This window comes from Melopsittacus undulatus, chromosome 12 (genome assembly GCF_012275295.1).
Source record: "Melopsittacus undulatus isolate bMelUnd1 chromosome 12, bMelUnd1.mat.Z, whole genome shotgun sequence".
NCBI classification, from domain to species: domain Eukaryota; kingdom Metazoa; phylum Chordata; class Aves; order Psittaciformes; family Psittaculidae; genus Melopsittacus; species Melopsittacus undulatus.
Window position 1 is genome coordinate 12775295 of NC_047538.1, and position 20262 is coordinate 12795556.

The 20262-nt window shown below is 43.3% G+C and overlaps 1 protein-coding gene across 1 annotated transcript in view; it reads left to right on the plus strand.

The window, feature by feature from the left end:
• The first annotated feature begins 1055 nt into the window (after positions 1 to 1055).
• The window catches only part of BCR (BCR activator of RhoGEF and GTPase), a 98075-nt gene continuing 78868 nt past the window's right edge, over positions 1056 to 20262 (plus strand). The window contains exon 1 of the mRNA XM_005147787.3: positions 1056 to 3019. Coding sequence (XP_005147844.2) covers positions 1510 to 3019 — 1510 coding nt within the window. The 5' untranslated portion in view covers positions 1056 to 1509. The remainder of the gene's footprint in view (positions 3020 to 20262) is intronic.

Genomic DNA, 20262 nt, shown 5'->3' on the forward strand with positions numbered 1-20262 from the left:
AGGTTGAATTAGTACATGGAAAGGATGAAGGGCTGTACTGTCATTTCAGGAGTAGATACTCAGCAGGCAGACTTGTTTAAATCATCTGCCACCCTTCAGCCAGAGCTGAGGTGTAGGACTCACACCTCATTTGTGGGACAAATTATTTGGGCTAGGATAATATACTGGGCAAAAGCGAGAAAATGCCTGAAAAAACAGGCACAAAATAGCCTGTATTGTTGATATTACGGTGATTTGGGAGTACCAGTTGCCCATCTCAGACATCCAGCTTGTCATTTATTGGCAAGGAAGAAAGGACTGAGGGAATGACAAGCCTACTACTAAACAAGGCTTACATTAGTGGGGGAAACGTGACCTTTGAAGGTGAGCTGCATCAATGCCTGGGGGAGAGTGTTGCTGTGAACACAAGACAGAGCAGAGACGTGCTGGTGTTACACATAATATATGGATGTATGGACAAGAATGGATACTCCCCCTGTGCATGCATCCCTGTGTGCATGGTGTGTTCTTGCCCAGACTTAGGTATAGCTATGTGGGGATGCTCAAGCCCGCTCTCGCAAGCACAGGGACAGCATATACAGCTCTCTGCCTTTGTCTCCGCGGCATCCGTGGGGAAGGGCTCAGGGCCGGGCCCCGCAATCCAGCGGAGTCCCGCGGGCACCGCTTCCTGCTGCCGGCCCGGGCTGCCCCTTTAAGAGGCCCCAGCGCCGTGTCAGCCGCCGCGCCGGGCTCTTCCCTCTCCTCCCCTTCCGCAGCGCTGCGATTCGGGGCGCCGCCGCCAGAGCCGGGCCGCGCAATGGGCAGCCGCGGGCAGCCGCTGTCGTGCCGCCAGCTGCCGAGCCGAGAGGGTTGTAGCGGGGCTGCGGGGCGCCCGGGCACCGAGGGGTAGCGGCGGAGTTCGCCGCGAGACGCGTCGCCGCCTCGGCGCTCTGCGCGGGGTTTCGGAGAGCGTGTGCGCCCGGAGCACAGCACAATAGCCGGGAGGAGGAGACAGGGAAAGGGGCAGGGGGAAAGGAGGAGAGAAAGAGAAAGCACAACACGGGGGCTGGCGAGGGGAGGACGGAGCAGAGGACTCCCCAGCGTGGCTGCGCTAAGCACCGTGCCCGGACGGCAGCGGCAGGAGGTGGGTGGGTGGCTGGGGGGAAGATATTTACCTTCCTTCCACCGCCCTGAGCCTGCTCCTTTGTCCACCCACTTTGAAGTGCTTCTGGGATCGCCGGGGTGGGAGCATTGTTGTACGTTAGCAAGGATCAGGCATGCCGGAGAGAGAGTAGCGAGTGTACGGAGGGGCACGGGCCGGCAAAAGCTGCAAGGAGACGGGGAGGAGAGACTGCTGCGAGGATTGCTGTTTGCCTCCCGGTTTCCCTGCATGGACCGTGAAAGAGACGCGTTGAGTTGATCCTGCCGGAGCTGTTACTGCCTCTACATGTGAGATCCGGTTGGTTTGTTCTCTCCAGCTATCTCTTTCTAGCCTCCTTCCCGTATTCTCCACATACTCCTGTATGCAAAATGGTGGACCCTGTGGGGTTTGTGGAGGCTTGGAAAGCACAATTTGCAGACTCTGAGCCTCCTAAAATGGAGCTGAAATCTGTGGGAGACATTGAACAGGAGCTGGAGATGTGCAAAGCATCTATCCGGAGACTGGAGATGGAGGTCAACAAGGAGAGGTTCCGCATGATTTACCTGCAGACTCTTTTGGCAAAGGAGAAAAAAAGCTATGATAGACAGAGATGGGGTTTTAAACGTGTTTCTCAGTTGCCTGAAGGGGGTGCAGAGCAGCAGATCCAAGACCTGCATCACCAGTCTGCTGACCAAGATGAATATGAAAAAAGCAAGTCACACCACGGGGAGGAAAAGTTCAAACCGAGGATACCTTCTCTGCGGAAGCTGTCTACCCAGAGTGATGGGTCAGACCTGTCGCCTTTGGACAGCCCCCATCATGTAGAGGGAGAGCAGGACAGGTGTAAGTACTATGGTGAAGAGAAACTGAAGAGAGTTGTGGAAGATATGGAGAATCGCTGTGATACAGATGGCTCTCCTTCAAAACACAGATCGGCTTCCACTCGCAGGCTAGTGGGATCTGCTGAGAAGGAGGCATCATTTGAACCTATCTCTAAGGAGAGAGGGAACAGCACCAGTGTGGCAGCCCTAAGGTCCAATTTTGAGAGGATTAAAAAGGTCAATTCGCATTCTTCTGGAGATAACAAGGATGTTGTTGAAAAGCCCTTTTATGTGAACATGGAGTATCATCATGAGAAGGGTCTAGTAAAGGTGAACGATAAAGATGTCTCTGATAAAATAAGCTCCCTTGGTAGCCAAGCCATGCAAATGGAACGCAAAAAGTCTTTGCACTCCCTCCCTTCTAACATGGTACCCAGCTTCACTGAGTTCCAGAGGCCTGCTTATAGGGGGAGGTCCTCAGAGAGCAGCTTTGGTTATGATGGAGAATATGAGGATGCTGAACTGAACCCCAGATTTCTCAAAGATAACTTGATTAATGCCAATGGCAGCAACCGCTCACCTTGGCAGCCCATGGATTTTCAGCCCTATCAAAGTATCTATGTTGGTGGAATGATGGGGGAAGAAGGAAAAGGACCTATTCTGCGAAATCAGGGCACAACTGATCAGGAAAAACATCTCACGTGGCCCAGGAGATCTTATTCCCCCCGGAGTTTTGAAGATATTGGAGGAGGATATACTCCAGATTGTAGCTCTAATGAGAACCTCACTTCCAGTGAGGAAGACTTCTCCTCAGGGCAGTCCAGCCATGTCTCCCCAAGCCCCACCACTTACCGCATGTATCGGGACAAAAGCCGTTCCCCCTCGCAGAACTCTCAGCAGTCCTTTGACAGTAGCAGTCCACCAACCCCCCAGTCTCAGAAACGACACAGGCAGCAGCAGGTCATTGTGTCTGAGGCGACTATTGTGGGCGTACGAAAAACAGGACAGATCTGGCCAAGTGATGGAGATTTGCCTTCTGGGAGATGTCACCAGGACAGCTGCTTCCATGGGGATACAGGTGGGTACCAGCTTTTTGTTCAGTCTTATAAATGGTTTGAAATGGAGTGGAAAATAGCATGGTGGTGGTGAATGGGAGAGGTTTTTTAAGTGACCCTTGGTGAATTGCTCTAAGGGGGCAACTGTTTAATGTGAGAAGTCTGTGTTGTGGTTGTCCTATTTTGGGAAGGTCCTGCAGAAGTACCCATCAGACTGCAGGAATGCAGACTGGGTTCCCAGAAGGGTTGATTCAGGCTTCTTTGAGAGTATCAGTGGAGTCCCATGTTAATCAGTTCTTTAAAGTTTCAGTGTGAACACTGAGGTAGAAAGGGCCCAGAACTGTTCAGCATTCACTACCAGATTGTTCCCTTCCTTGTATCCTTGCACTGAGTAGTTAAACTACCTCAGAGGTGACAGTGTGCCAACATGCTACAACCTGAGGGGTTTGCTGGAGCTTTACCAATAATGCTTCTGTTCCCACAATCTTGTTTTTTCCTGTCTGTATTAATTGGAATGCTCATTTCTCCCTCTGTCTCATGTCATCCTTCAATTAGAGCTGATTGGAGGTAATGATTGTGCAACCCTGTTCTTGAAGCTTTCTGCTGTCACTAAGTGAAGGAACAACTTGGAATATCTGGAAGCCCTGGGGGAGAGCTGTTAATTTCATTTCAGCAGAGTCAGAATCTTTGTTTGGAGAAGAATGGGCAGTGTTTGAACCCATGAGCTGTGCAGGTGTGTCTGGAGAATCCCAGTAGTTTATGGGTGGTGGAAGAGGCAAACAGTGAACTCTGTTGATTCAGATACATTCAGTAAATCTACGTGGTCATCTAAATTTATTTAGCAAGGCACATAATATAAATAGGATCTTGTGCTAACACCAGAAGTCTCCAATGCAGTGGAAAACATTGTGTCTCCAGTGCAATGAAAACCAATCAAATCCAGGAATGAAAAGAAAAACCCCATGATAGTTTTGATAACTCACTTCTAGAAGTCTATCTCGTAAGTTTTCTTTGTCCCTTTGAATCTGTCATTTTAATAAGGGGTTAACATGTGATTTGTCAATGTGACTGAATTCCTGAATAATAGGTGAATTGGGAGGTCTATTAGAGGTGTCACTTTCTCCAGTTGTGCGAGTTTGGTCTATTAGCTCTCAGAAGAGGAACTTGCTGGAAGGAGATGCCTGGTTTTACTTTCCCTGTTTGTTGTTGGTTTTGGGTTTGTTTTTTTTTTCCCCAGCAATACTTTTGAAAGCAATGGTGGAGAACTCTTCCCTGCCCCCCATCCATCCTTACATCCCATTGTATGATTGGAAGGCTGTATAGTTATAGTGGATGTTTACTGTACATGAAACCTCAGCACCCTGTCCTCGCAATGACTTCTTCCTAATCAGATTGTATATAGATAGTTGTTTTCTATCTGGGACTGCTGCATTCCTATTTGTTTCTGTGCATATATCTTGTATCTTATGGGCAGTACTTGTGATGCAGGGGAGAGGCTGGATCTTGTGCTGGTTTAAACTGAGCTGCAGCCATCTGTCTCTTCTCTTGTTTACAGATGCTCTTTAGATGACTGGGAAGCCTCCTGGCAGCTGCAATTTTTGCAGAAGGAAACAAAGGGGCAAAAATAACAAAGGTTGATAAAGCTTTGAGGATAAATTCTGCTTTCAGAAAGGCAATAGGTAATTTTTATTTTAAATAATATAGGTGAGATGAAGCCATAAAAAAAAAGGCTGCTGGAAAGTCAGAACAGTCACAATTCCTGGTTGCATAGGAAAGCTTTGTGTCTTGTTCCTAAGGATGACCACACAATTGCAGGCAGGGACAGAATGTAATTGATCCACCTTCTGCTTTCCTCAGCGTAGTGGGTAAGATGGCAAGCTTAGCAGGAACTTTCACCAGATGGCTAATCATTACTGTCATGCACATTAGCTGGTGGCAACTTTTTGCTTAACTAAAAAGGCTTATGCTTTCAGGACTGTGTTTCTGATTCACTCCTGCTGAGCATCATATGACATGAATTTTCTCTCTTTCTTTCCTGATTAGGAAAAAATTTGATTTGAAACTAGTTGGTAGAATCTCTTTGTCATAAAACAAGCAAAAGGCACAGGAGTTCACTGTGTGATTAGCTCCTGGCTACCATTCACAACTAGCATGGTCTGATGTGGGCTGTTCTCCATCACCATGTGCTATGAAAGCAGTTCCCGGATCCAGACAGCTTTTCTTGCACCTGTGATTCAGTTACTGGTCTTGCCAGGCTTCCCTCAAGTTTTGCTTGAACAGAGAGTGCAAGTTTGAATCACAACAGGTTCTAGCCAGCCTTAATGTTAATTAGCTGCAAGTGAGGCTTGTTCAATAGTATTGGTCTTTGTGCATTCAGATTTTTGTATGTGCTGGCTTTGTTTTTCATGACTCTGGCCACAATAACACTGAGTGTGATGTGGATGGGTGCAATATGAATTTGTCTGGATCTGCCATTCCAATGCAGCTTGAATTTGGCCAGTGGATGCATGCTATTTAGTCCAAATTCTTTCCTAAGTTCATAGGCAAGTGATAATTTCCTACTTTCATATTACCAAAAAGGATTAGAGGAGGTCACTTGGTACAGCTGAATGGAATCAGGCCAAAAATGTGAACCTGGGTTCTTGGAGATGGATTATCAAAAACCTTACATCAGAGTGAGGTAGCAGGCATTCAGTTTTTTCCAAGGAGCAGAATGAGAGCTTCAGGGCTGAGATCTGGTGAAAACCGTACTTTCTATTAAATGTACTTAATGGAGCCCAGTTAAAGATACCTGTTAGGATTAATAATGTATCACGAGTTTCCTGTAGTGGGAATAATAATTAATGAAGATCATGTCTGAACTCTACGTGAAGCTTCAATATTCTTACTATGGCTGTGGAAGAAGAGCAAGAGTTTTTTAGATTTCTGTCAACACTGTCAACACTCTGTTCAACACTGGTTGTAGACACAGACACTAGAGACGCCACCTCTTGTGCATTCCTGCTTGTAATCAAGAGGAGAGTTGCACAGTGCTGTTATGCAGTGATGAGGCCTCACAATGGCCTCAGTTGGGTCAGTTTTTAAACTGGTAACAGTTTGTTAGTTGATTTGCTCCTTGGAGTTGTGCATGGCCTTGTAACTTGCTTCATAAAATCAGGGCATGCTCTCTTACAGCTTTGTGTGAAATGGGTTTATCTATCTGCATAACAGCATGCAAACTCTATCAGAAGTCCACCTAGATCATGTTTACGTGCAAAGCTGCTTCCTTAAAGGTGCCCCAGTAGTGACTTCTGTTCATTTGAGACGACTTGATAGTGCTCTCCAGAGTGCTTTCAGGCTCTCTCTCTAGAAAGCTATCAAAAAATGTTGTGCTTAAAATAAGGTCAGTTTGGGATATGTGTCATTTAATTCCATAAGTTTTACTTATTTTAGCCTCTACTAAGTGTGGGAGTGCTCCCTTTCTGAAAAGCATGATGTGTTCTCTATGTTATTGGTGAGTTTGATGTAGACAGAGGAAGGAGTACTGGAATTTATCTCTGTATGTGAACTGCAAAACTCAAAATTGCTGTTACCTCAGCTGACCAGAATGCCATTTTAAAGTGCAGACTTACTTAGAGCTGTAGATTCTTCAGTTTCTGCATGGTTTAAATGCTTGACCAGATAGGCAAGCAGCTGAATTTCCTGCCTTTAAGGTAATCTTTGACATAAATGAATTTAAAGCCCAAGAAATCATGCAGTACGCCATCATGTAAGGACATTGTTCTGTCACAGTTTTTGCAAGGGTCTGTTCCTGAGTTACTTGCATGTTCTGAGATCTTGGACAAGTTTCTTCATTCTGTACTTCTTTAACCCACTGTTGTGTTCTGTGGATTTTACAAGATGCAGTTTAAAAAGTGCTTTGCATGTTTCACTAGTACAAAGATAACTCATTAGGCACTATGCTAGTGCTGTTGCTGCTGTTTAGAAATACAACTTTCCTTTGAGCAACTGAGGCAGACTTCAGTCCACTGTGTAGTGAATCTTCCTTCAGAGGATCTGAAATGCAAGGATTTTCCTCATGTGCAGCTCACTTGTTAATTTAAGGAGGTCCTGCCTTACAGGTTTGTGAATTACACTGGGGCAAGAATTTTCTCTGATGTTTGTTCATTTTGCCATTACTTCTTAAACATGTCTTAATCCTTTGCTGTGATGATCAGTGGATTTCCTGGGAGCACGGATGACAAGATGCTGTTTAAGTGCCACCCCCCTTGCTTTCCAGAGATTTAGTGTCTTTGAGATTATCAAGCTGCTTGTGCTGCCACTCACCTCTTAGTCTGGGAGGGTTAAGAGCTCACCCTCTTTCCCTGCCAGATTTCTCTTTCCCTCCACCTGAATTTAGTTGAATCTATGGAGCTTCTGTTCTATGGCCTCAGTGACTATAGTGGACTCTGCAGACCTGTTTTGTGCCTTCTTCCACTAACAGTTGCTGACTTTTACCTCAGGCCCACCATAAGTAATGGTATGCAGAGGGATTTTATTTTTGCTTTTCTTAGGTTCACCCTAGGTTATGGATTTTCTGCACCCCAACATTTAGGTGCTTCTGCAATCACAAAGCCTTTGAAAAGAGAGGCTACTAGTTGTCAGATGCTGGCAAATCCTGGAGAGTGCTGATGTCACTTGATCTGTGTAAAGCTCATTTTCAATGTCCACAATAGAGATCAAAGTGGGCCTGTCTTTCCTATGGAATAAGTAGACAGCTATGAATTCTGCAAGTAATGGGCTAGGTAGAAAGCTGCTTGTCATCCCTGCAAGAGTACCAACAGTTTAAAGAGGTCTGTTTGGCACTAGATATGAGCCCACTCTGTGCAGCTCTATTGCTGTGTGAGGGCCTACCAGGCAGGAAGTGATCTGTGGCTGGGCAGGTGAAATGTAATGCCAGTGCACACTTAAGGTCTGGGAGTTTTGTAGGAACTCAAGACTAGGACGAAACTGCAACAGAGCCATATAGATATCCATGCAGCATTCATATGGTGGTGATCACAGGCTAGAATGCTGTTTTGTATGCTAAAACAATTTGTCCTAGGTGATTTCAGCATGCCAATTTCACAGACCTGGGGCTAGAGCACATAAGCATTGCAGTGATTGCCACACCAAAATGATATAATGCCTTTTGTTTGAGAAGGAAATGTGTAGGCAAGTGGAACTACAGTATTAAGTCTGTAGTTCAGTGAGCTGCTCTTATGTTCCTTGCCGACTCTGTTCAAAGTACTGAAAAAGCACTGGTTTATGGCCAAAGCAGTTGAACTGACAGATGTGTATGAACTATGCATCCATTCTGCTTCATAGTTGTTAGCCTCTGTCCAGATGATTTCAGAGGAAAACCAGAGAGGTTGCTGTTTTTACATTTTGGTCCTACCCTGAGAAGTGGCAGGGGGAGTTGGGAGCAACTGTGGACTTGCTGCCTGACCCTATGCACTGCCTCCTTGAGGGTGGGGGCTTCTTTCTAAGTGGCTGAACAACATATAGGAGAAAGAAGGAGTAGAAAACCCTGATGTCTTGGTACTTTTTGCACTGGCTTCCCCTCTGGATTAGAAAACTTTTTAGCTGTTTTTCTCTTGCAGAAGCAGAGGTGAGCAAGGGAGCAAAGAGCTGGGGATGGGGATGAGCATGGTAGAATTGGTTAGGCTTTCGAACTAATGGAGGGACTGGGCTGGTGAATAAAACTAATTGCTGTGTGAAGGAATAGGCAAACATGGGGAGATGGATGTGTCTTTAGACTGGTATAAGAACTGACCATGGCTTAAAACCCTTCACATATGGGTTAGGAAATGTTCATTTGAATTAGGCAGCACACTATAGGTAATGACATTGACTTAAACAATTGTTTGGGGAGAGAAGGGTGATTTATAATTCAAGTTTGGCTTTGCAGCCTACCTGAAAGGTGGGCCAGCAAAGGAGACAGAAGCCTTTGAAGGTTTGGGCCCCAGTGACAGCCTGGAGACAGGTCTCTGGTTCTAGCGTATTTAGCAGTTTGCTTTCTAATGCTCTCCCTCTCTCCCCAACCTCTTAAGGCTAAACAGTTAATTGTGGAGAGCAAGGGGGACCTGTATTTCAGTTTCAAGGAATTTTGGAGGTCAGTCCATAAAGGTTAATGAGGTGAGACTTGCAAGCTCTTTGAGGAGAATTGCTCTATTTCAATTACCATAGGGAAGCATATTGCTGTTCATGAAAATCAGATTGTTGATTGGAGGCACAGGTTATCTGGAGGTTGCTTTCCCTCAGAGAAACCAAGACTGGCAGGGTTTTTTTGACTGTCTCCTCTTTGATTTGTTCCGTCCAGTCACATAAGCATGGAAACAATAAGGACCCAATCCTGCTCTTTCCCTGCTGAAATGTCACTGACTTTTGTAATCTCTTGCTGATGCATGTATGAAAAGAAATGGTGTTCTAGTACAGGCTGAACGGCAGCTTTGCTGTGCAGAGGGGTAGGCTGCAAGTGACAACAGAAATGCTGGCATGGGTTAGTTTGGGTGAACTGCATGTGAATGGAGTGCTTTCAAACCAACAATTTGAGTGTGTTCAGTTACACAGCAGGGTTTGGCCAGCTCACTGACAAGAAAATGGGCTGCTTGCCTGATTATATCTTTAAATTACATGTGATGTGAAAGTAACCATAAACTGTAAGTAAATCCTTGTATGTTGGTCTCTCTTACTGCTGAGGCAATTCTAAACCCCGTAACTTCTCTAAGCTTGTTTTGAGTTGTACTCTATGGGCTTTATACAGTAAAACTGTCCAGTGTAGGACTAGTGTGACTATATAATTTTGTGACTATTTCTGTCACAAAATCTGATTGTCGTTTTCAAATTTCCTGTTACTAACATAACAAAAGCATGTTTTCCTTTTGTCTTCTTCCCAATTGCCCAAATGGTGCATCTCAGACCCTTTCTTAACCAGGTTATGTCTGATGCAGTAATCGGATTATTGCAAATGTAATTGGAATCTCTCTTTCAGAGAAAGCTCTGCCCAAATATGGCAGCTGGAGCTGAGGTGGTTGATCATGAATACATGAGGAGTATATGTGTGTGACTCCATAATGGTTGCCTTGTAGGAAAATGAATTAATAAAGTTCAGTCTTCTGGTTTATACCATTGAATTGTTCCTTTTGGCTTGGTAGGTCTGTTCATAGTTGTTACCTTCTGTTATTTTGTTACTTACAGTCATTTACCAATCCTGTCACTTTTAGGGTTTTTATTTTTATCTGTTTTGTGGAGGAAAGAATTCTCTTCTAGGGAGAAAAAGTCCACCATAATCTTCCTTCTTTTAAAAATAATATATAGCTCCCCCTCCTCCCCAATCCTCTTTCGAAGCTTTTGTACAGATTAGGTCTCATTCTGAAGTGTCCAAAAGCCCCCAGTTATCTGCAGGTTGGTCTGTGAAATCTAGGAAGCCAGCTTTTGCAAGTAGTTACTTAATAGTAAGCAACTTGTGTGTTTGGACTTTGCAGCTCCTCTGTTGTTTGTGATCTGTGCTTGATGTGTGAAGTGCACTGAGCCTTGGCTCACTATGTCTGTTTACTTCTTCTTAGGAACTTTAGAATATGTTATGCTCAACACTGAAATGCAGCTACTTCTCTGAAGGGACGTGTGCCAGCTATTATATTATCAGAAATTATATACTTCCTTGGCTGCAAAAGGAGTGCCAGTTTTGAACCCACAATCTGGGTGAGACTGGAGCAGGCTGTAGTTGTTGGGGTAGTTTAAAAAATGAGAAAAGCCAGTCCACACACAAGGCCACAAAAATCGCCATCAAAGCCCTCAGTTACCTACAGTCACATCTGTGTGTTCTTTTGAAATGGGCCAGCAGCTTCCAAGAATAATCTGTTCTGAAGAAAAATACGTCATTCCCTGGAGCATCCGACGTGTCTGAGCTGCTAAAAAGTAAATGTGATTGGTGTGTTGTCACTAGGGAGGTGTAACATACAAACAGAGAGAACTGTATCTGCTGCAGTCTGCAATTACATAGCATGGTATGATGTTGCTTAGGAAGATGGTAATGGCTTGTCAGCGGGCTGGGCTCAGGGTTTCCCAAAAGAGATTAGATGATGGTGCTTAGTATGAGCCAAGGCACAGAAAAGCATGTTTCTGACTGTGAGCATCCAGATGCCTCAGTTCATATCAATCTTTATTTTTGCTTCTTGCAAACCTTTTTCTGCTCTTGAAATTTTTGTATAGTGGTCTGCACTGACATTACCATGTGATGGTTCAGAAAATAACAGGCTGAGAAAGTGAGCTGATTACTGTTGGAAGATTTCTGTGTGTTGCTCCCTTCCTTGCCCTTCACCTCTTCTGCATGCCATCTCCTTTGTTTGAATCCTTCTAGTTTCAGTGTTTGAGTGTAGGAGCTCTCTTCCCTGGGTGTCTTATGTACTTTTGCTTTATATTCTCCTGAGGTGGTTATTGGACCTCTCCATCTGTTAAGGATGAAATCACTGTCATCACTGAGCAAACATAGTAATGCCTCAATGTGGCAATGTTCTATCATTGTCTTTGAGGAAATCCTGGTATTGGGATTAATGTATTTGGCTTTGCTAATTGTACAAATTACTTATTTCAGTTTGTGGTTTAGCCAGCATAGACCGACCTGTAGTAAACTTATATTGCAGTTCTCCTGTCTAAGCCTAATTGTGGTGAATAGCAAGCCCTGTGCTTAGCTGTGATTAAAGGTGCCTTGTATAGGTGCATCAGTGACTGCAGTGGAGAGCAGCACATCTCACAGTCTGTTTTTTGCTTTACTTTTCTTGTTTTTCTTCAATAAAAAGCTGATGAGTGAAATCTGAATTGCAAAGAGTGTGACAAGGTATAGTGTTGATGAAAATACATTCTTCAGCCTTGGGACATTCCTCACTTCTGTGGTCTAATACTGATCACCCATAGCTCCTGATATGGAGTAGATGGATATCAGGAGGAGAATGTTTTAGCCAAGTGCAGAGTATTGTCTCAAAGGCACTCTTGGCTTTCTAACACACTGGGACAAGTATCTCTGCTCACATACACATGCTCCTTGGAGGCCTTCAAGAGCTGCTTCTAACTATGACAGAAAACTAGTATACGTTAGCAATACATTGGGGCTGACAGGTAATACCTGAGTAATTGTTGGGGTTCTGTTCTCTCGTTTCTTTCCTGAGGACCTTACCCATAGGAATAAAAGATGCTGTGAATCGTGTAACTGGTTTGGATGCTCCACGATCTTCTGTTGTCGTCTTTTCTAGGAGACCTGTGATTATAATGAGACCAAAAGCCAGATGTTGCACAGCAGAACTGCATAATGAGAATGTATCTGATCAGATAGAGGGCTCTGGTGTGAGAGAAAGGGGACTGTGTGTAGTCCTCCATTATTTTCAGAAGTGCTCACCTCAGCAGTGAGGCTGGGAACCACTTGCTGTCTTACACTTATGGAACATTTTTTTCCCAGGACAAGGGCCTTTGGCAGACCTGGCTGATGGTCCCCATGCTCTTTTTGATTATAGGTATGAAGAAAATTCCTTGGTTTTCCTTTGATATTTCACATGGAGTACTGAGCTTCAGGCCTGCTTGCCGTCTGGAATCGTGTGCTGAATGACGATAATAAGAGGCTGATTGCAGTTTTGAGATTGTTTACATGGTCTGATGCTCTTCTCATTCAGATGAGAGCTGGGTTCTGCTTCATGTGACTGCAGGAGCTCTCCTATCTTATGAATTTATATCAGGGTATATTGAAGGAAATTATTTCCCACTTTCCTGTATACCTAAGTGATGTTTGAACACAAAGCCCAGAGAATGCAGACCTGTCACTGCAGCCATTTAGTCTTTGGAGAGGCACTTCCTCAATCTGATGGGCTGAATTTTGTGAAGGTTGTCCTAAGCAGAACTGAGCAGTTATACAAACCCATAAGCCTTTCCCTTTGCAGTTGTTGAGATACCACACTGCTTTGTATCGAAGTTATTTACTCACCCTTGCCATTACCAGAATGTTCCTGTATTGCTAAACCACTCAGGGTTCTCATCAGGAGTCTGGAGTAACGAGGAAGGAGGGAATGAGAAATCTTAATTAATTCTGTTTTTTTTTCTTTTTTTTTTTTTCTCTTGGATTATTATTTTTGCTTTATTTGACAGTTGGGCACACCACTGGCTACTCTTGAGAGATGTACGATTATCTCAGGACAGACTCCATCAGGACTTCCTGATGGCAAGAGATTTCGAGTGACTACTGCTGTAACTGAAGCTCCACAGCACTAGCTGTATGTTTTTATGAACATACATGTTATATGGGAACCAGAGTTTCCCAACATAGCTTGATTTTTGAAGTATGGGCTTGATCTCTGACTTCAAAGGAGCTGATGGGATTTTTGCAGGCCTAGGTTATAAAAGTTTTAAAACTTCCATGCATACAGCTCATGCTGCCCAGTTTCAGTGGCAGTACTACAGGTGTGGTTGAGAGCTGTCCTAGAGTTATGCTGGGCAGGCAGTTCAGAACCAATTCTGTTTTAACGTTTCTCTTACCTTTTGGAGAACTCTGTTAGCTGCCCATATGCACCTGTCATCCATCATGGATGGGTGCTATAGAAACAGGAATGCAGTTGGGAAAGCATTTTTGCTTTATTTAATAATTCTTTGTCACCACTCTGTCATCTTAAGAGGCAGAAAGGCAAGATAAGTGATAAAATGGTGTCTGCAGCAAAGCATCAGATACCCTTTTGGTTTTTTTCAGTTTGTCTAGTCCTCTGAGGTAGGATGCTGTCAAAGTGAATTTTGTTTGGATAGAGTTTTTTAGTATGCATGGAGGGAAAAATATGTCTGTTATGTTTTTAGAGTATCTGAGACAACAGAAGAAGATGCCTTCCATTCAGCTGAGCCATCATCTGCAACAAGCTGAAGTTCTGTTACACCACCATGGGATCTTAGATGCTGGAATGGAACTGACCTGTCATGTTTGTGTTCAGCAAACATGCCCTAGCCCTGACCTTGATTACCCTAAAGTTATTCAGGCTTGAGCATTGACCTATACATAATTTGTTGTGGTCTCACCGTCTGTGCAAACTAGAATACATACTAATGTGCTCTAAGCTCTGCTTTGTTTTGTGCTCCATATTTAAATGTAATTTATTTAAATTGAATTTATACTGCAGATAAAGGGTTACTCAACACAGTGCCTGTCCTCCATTTCAGTGCTCGTATGAAGTCTCAGTATCTGCACTTAAAGCAAGGAAGGAGACTTGATTCTGTGTTATGTAAATGTGTTCCCAATATATGTGTGCACAAGAAGAGGGAGAATTTTTGAACTTAAATCCTTCCTTCTGTATGTGGGTGTTTTAAGCTGGTTTCAGTTTATGTGCAAATGTGCACTGAGGAAAAGCTACAAGCACCCGTAGAAAGTTCCACCTAAACCTTTTAACAAGCCTTGTCATTAGATCAACAGCTGCTTAAGGAAACATTCTGCTGCTAAAACTGGTTTTCCCATTAATGTGTCCTTGCCATCTAGGGCTGATTTACATTGCAAATAGACTTGTTTAATAATATTTGATAAGTGGTTGTTCTGTGGTTGTGTTTTCTTTCTCTATAAGAGAAAGAATCACTTGCAAGTTTTCTTTTCAAATACATGTAAAGAATGAAAAGTGACCTTTAAAGGAAAACCTGCCTTGAGTTTATATCAAGCTTTTATGTAGTGATTTGCATGAATAAATTCCCAAGTGTTTTAACGGGGGAGTATGCAGTTCAGGCTTTGGAGATGCTGAAGCTCAGGCTTCTAACAGAATGTTAGTGAGGCCTAGTATCTTGGAATCCAGTTTGGTGCATTTTTCCTGGACCACACTTCTTTCACCTGGAAAATTGATTAACATCCTCTGTATGTACATGTAGAAACTCATTGTTTCCCCTCTTAAATAACAAAGTTCAAAATCTGGGTTACATTTGCCTACCTATGGCTGTGATTGCTTCTGCTTATGTGTTGATTTCTCTTTTTTCCACTTTTGTTTAAAAATTGAGGCAAGGGCTGCTCTGTCTTACCACATGGGTTGGGATATGTCTGCCAGTATTTTCATATTATGCCCCTTGAGGCTAGGTCTTGATTTAAGTTGTATTTGGCAATAATGCTTCATGCTATGGCATGCTGCCTTCTCAGTTGTGCCAGCAGCTGTTCATTTGGAGGTTCATGCTGAGAAGTGGATCAGGGAATTTATCTGTGGTGTTTGATTGGGTGGTTTGGTTTTGGTTTGGGTGTTTTGTTTTGGTTTTCCCTAATCAGATGCTTTGCTTCTGCTGTTGTTGGGGGGTACAGCCTTAAGGGCTTGTTGACGTTTGAAATAGTCTTTTTTGTAGAATAAATCGAAGTGAAATGCTAGGGCTGGAAATAGGGAAAGATATTTGCATCTGCTCAGAGAGACAGCATCCTAGTCTGTGTGACTGACTCCACTTACACTAGCCTATGTAAGTACTTCATGTTTTTAGTGATTACATCAGCAAATACATCGACTGTTTATGGCCAGGAGTAAATCAAAAAGATACACTTAGCCCTTTTTACTAAGGCTCAGAAAAGCCTCTAGCTTCTGCCAAAAGATTGTTTAGGTCATAAATCATCTGGAAGGAGGACTGTATGAATGTCAGGTCAGCACAGCTTTTAAAGGAGAGCAGATGACCTTAAGTAACTTGCATTCAGTTTCTAGCAGTGTATGTGTGCACCTTCATGGGCTAAGATTTCTTGGTTTTTTTTTAATGATGTAGTTACTATAATGAGATATCAGCAATATTACATCTCACAACTGCATAGCATGTGCATATTTTCCCTTGATGGGTCTCTTTGGGAAAGGGGAGTTTTGGAGTTTTTTTTCCAGGCCTTCTTATGCTTGTTTGCTTTGAAATAGCAAATGTCCTTATCCTGACCTAATAGTGCAAGTAAGACTTTTTGTCAAGTCGTGTGGTTTGCTTAAAAAGCTTGGTCTAGAACAAAGCTTTGTCAAGGACAAGGGTCATCAGGAGAAAATAGAGGTGGCTTGCAGCAGTGAAGCATCTTAACACTTTACTCATTTCAATTTTATTTAGGATGTTTACTTGACTCCCAGATAAGGCTTCTATTTTTGCATGTGAGTGCTGGCTCTGCACAGATCTCTGAGCTCTTCTGACTTCACCCTGCTGAATTCCTGCCTGTATAGCAGCCAGGTGCTGGATTTCTGGCTTACAGCTTCTCTTGCTCTTTCTGTTCCTGTTCAGTCCACAAACATGGAAAAAAAAATGCCCCACCCTGCTGACTCATTGTGCCCAGAGCACTCCCTATATTCCTGAAATAGGATTAATATCTGAGGCAGTTGGAACAATTCAACAGAAATGGGTCTAGTTCTCTTCTGCTGAACCTCTTAAAAGAGCTGTTTTCTTCTCTTAGGCTTGTGAATCTTGTCTATGTGCTCTACAGGTTTCAGCCCCAAGGTGGTTTCCTTATCTCATACTCATTTAAAGGTCTCTTGCAACAAATACAACTGCTGTAGAAATTGGCTGGTGTGTAGAATAAATCCTTTCAACAAGTTTATTCTGATACCTTATTGGGTGTTTAAGTGGATTTAACTGCATCATTTAATACGTCCTTGAAGATGGTTCCAAATGAAACCTGCTGCTATCAGAATCTGTCATCTCTCTGTATGCATACCAAGTGTGCCTGGGAGATGTCAAGCAGTACTGTAAGCAATGGGGAGGGGTTGCTATTTGTAGGGGAAAATTAGGAGTAGCAAACCACTTAGGCTGTTTACTGTCATGCTGCCTACAGCTTTGTCTTTGAGATAACACTCAGAATGTCTAGTTGCTCTGCAGGGACTTAGAAGAAGTTATTTCCCTGTTATCAGGGCAAACTGTTTTCTTCTCCACCTTACACAGTATGCAACTGGCTGGTGGCTCACCCCAGGGGCAGTTGTGCTACTCTGTGTCCCTTTAGCTTCTTTTCCTTTGGGATCATAAGACTCTGTGAAGGCAAATGTCAATTATTAATTCTTGGTTTTAAAAGTACACAAAGTGACACACTTTTTCTCTTGAGTGAAGTAAACAGCAGTTGTCTGCCTCCTGTCAACCTACTGTGCAGCCCTGTCTCGGGTTCTGAGCTCTTGCAAACAAGTGCATCCTGTGAAGGGCCGTATTTGGCAGTGCAATAGTCATCAAAATGCCTGGAAAAGAACATTACAACCTTGAGCAAAGCCCTTTGGAATGTAGCAGGTTCCTGATAAGGCAAAAGTTGGGTGGGTAAATGTTTTTCAGGGAAGCAGGCCTGTAGAAAGAAATAGTGCTAAAGATGTTGGGAGTCCTGTCTTTAAAAAAATCTGGGTTCCGTTTCAAGTATATTGAAATACACTTTTAATGACATTAAAGTATATGTGGAACTTGTGAGTAGGGTCAGTTATTTACTTTTAAGAGGATAGATAACTTGTCATTTTGACACTACAAACTACTGTTTTGGAGGTTGGCTTATAAAATGAGGATAGGGATCCTTAATCTGTGTAGGGAGTGGGGAGGAGAAAACACAGTCTCTAAGACTTTCTGCACAAGAGAGGAAGGATACACACTGTTAAAACTGTAGTTTTCTTTCCAAGTCTTTTACTATTGTAGTGCTATGGGCTTATCTGCTCTTGGGATGTGCAGGTATGTCAGAAACATGGATAACTGTCAATAGGTTGTTCATCCAGAGAAACTAAGGCTCTGATAGTTCCAGATGAAGTGTCCAAGATCGTGTACAGATGATAGGTATGGGTCTCAACCCTGAAGTTTTGTTCTTGGTGTTAGAATTTAGCCGCTATGGTAGTCTTGACTAAATATATCTCATCTCGGAAGTGAGGTAGTAACATCAATGCTAAATAAATTTTCTCCTGTCTTGTCTCTCTCTGTGGTGGTTAGATAAGTGTAGTTTAACTTTTGTTTTCACCAGTTCTGCTTGAGCCCAGCAGTGGGTAGGGCCTAAAGGGAAAAGCTAGTTAAATCCACAAAACAGCCTTATCTTTCCATTATTACTGCCTTTGTTGGCTTATTCCACAGTTACTTGAATGATAAAGAACCATACTGGTGACCACAGGTTTTATGTAACCAAACATCTGTTTTTTAATTACTAATGCATGTAAATGAACTGAAGCTGTGAAGTGGTTTGTGTCTCATTACCAGACTCCTTACTAGGAAGCTCTCTCCAAATGTTCCTATGGCACCTAGCATAATACAATCCAGGGGTTTCGCTTCTGTTCACGTGCTGAAGTGCAGGCACCACTTCCATTACCCATTGTTGTTGTTAACTGAATGATACGTTGCAATACAGAAATTATGTGGCAGGAGAATATTTCAGGGAAGTCCAGTCTATTCTCCCCCTGAATTTGCTTAAGAAATCAACCCAACCTCTAGCTTGCAACAATAAAGGAGATGGGAATTAACAAAATTCCAGTTTTCCTGTGCTACAGGACTCGCTTCTGGACCAACTGGCTTTTCTTATTTACATTGCTCCAAAGGCAGATCTTTATGTTGGGTTTTTCTTTGAGGATGCTTGGTTTGTTGTTTTTTTTGGTGTGGTGTTTTGTTTTTTTTTTAACTGCTTGGAAAGGTGCATTTACAGTAAAGGTCATTTGTGTTTCAAATTGACTTACTAACCAGTAAGTTCCTGCCAGAGCAGTACTCCCCCTAAATTTTAAAGCCTTCCAGGTAGGTCTCATTAACATTCTCTTGCAAAATCAGTGAGAGAAGCTGTTGTACTTACTCAGCAAAGGAATGCAACTGTATTGGGACTGTGGTATATTAGAGAAGCTTAGAAATTTTCAGTATCTTCCTTGCAGCAGCTTTGGCCAGGTTCTCACTGCCTGGTGCTCTATTTATACTCTTTGTACCCGATTGTTTTTTTGGGTTTTTTTTTTCTTTTTTGCTTTTCTGTGTTTTATTTCCAAAGCTCCTTTACTGGGTGCTCTGCTTGTTCTGCCTCTTAAGAAGAGCTTAAAAATCTTAAGTTGCTAATGCTCTGAATCAGCAGCTCCTTAAAACCATCTTTGTGGTGAGTCTGTTTACACTGCTATCAAGAAATAAAGTGGTACTGTTCAAAGGAAAAAGAAATACCCAGCCCTCAGGGAATGCATCATCTGAGTGAACAGTACCTACACAGCTCTCTTGACTTGCTTCTGAATAACCCTGCAGTATTAAGCCCTGGGTACACCCCCTGTTACTCATCGTAGGCTTTTAATCAGCAGAGTACAGATGCGCAGGCATCAGTGTGATAGGCTTCCACAGTGGCACAGTTTGCTAGAGAGGACTAGACTCCTATTTTGAGTGAGTGTTGGTAGGATTCCTGCTCTTCCTAGTGCAATGGGAGAACTTGATTTCTGTATTGGGAAATTGCTTTTGTCTTCAGGGTTGGTTATTCTCCCTTTTGTCCAGCTGTGCAGTCTGAGCCATCAGATACTGAGCCTAGGATCTTGTGATCCTCTGCTGTGATTTTTAGTTGCTTTTTAATTAATCACCAAGATATATTCACTTTGCAATACAATAAAATTAAGCCCCATGCCTGAGATGTTTCCTCAGTCAGTGATTCTCAGATGCTGGCTTTCCTTTTCCTTGACAGAGGCCGTGATTGTGGTGGTGTTCTCCTTTCCTAGAGTGCCTTTTACCATTCCAGTCTCTCCTGGTCTCCTGTCTGTATGTGCCATCCATGGTTCAGTTTCACATGCTGTTAGTTTCCTCTTCCGTGTTGATCTGTCTGTCCAGAGCTTAATTAAACCCTAATTGCTTTCTGATAGCTGAATAAAGAATCCTTTCTGTGTATGATTTGCTGCTGCACAAACCCACACTTGCTTATTAGATTAGCTTATTTGAGCCATACCCTCAGTTGTCTTCAAAAACCAAATGCATTTTTTGAAGTCTCTGCATCTCTGTCTCAACATTTGCTTTCTTATCTTTCCCTCCGTCCCCTAGCCATCATATGCTGTTGGTACAATACATTGTCACCTTTGGGGCAGCCCTGCGATGTGACTGGGAGGGAGGAAGGTGAGAAGGCTGCAGCTGTAGTAGCAGTCTTGGGAAGGCTGTGCCTCATGAGTAGGAGCCTGGGAGCTGTTGGAGGGGGTAATGGACTTGGTGGGGAAGCTTCTAGCCCCACCTTTGCTAAAACGGTCCTCGTTTATCCTTCATAGACAGCAAAAGCGTTTGAGAGCCTCGGGTGTCCTTTTTATCTGACACTTTCCTGCACTGCGGTGGTGGGTACACAATGTCTGTGAACCAGCAGCCTGACAAGAAAAGAGTATGTGGGGTTATT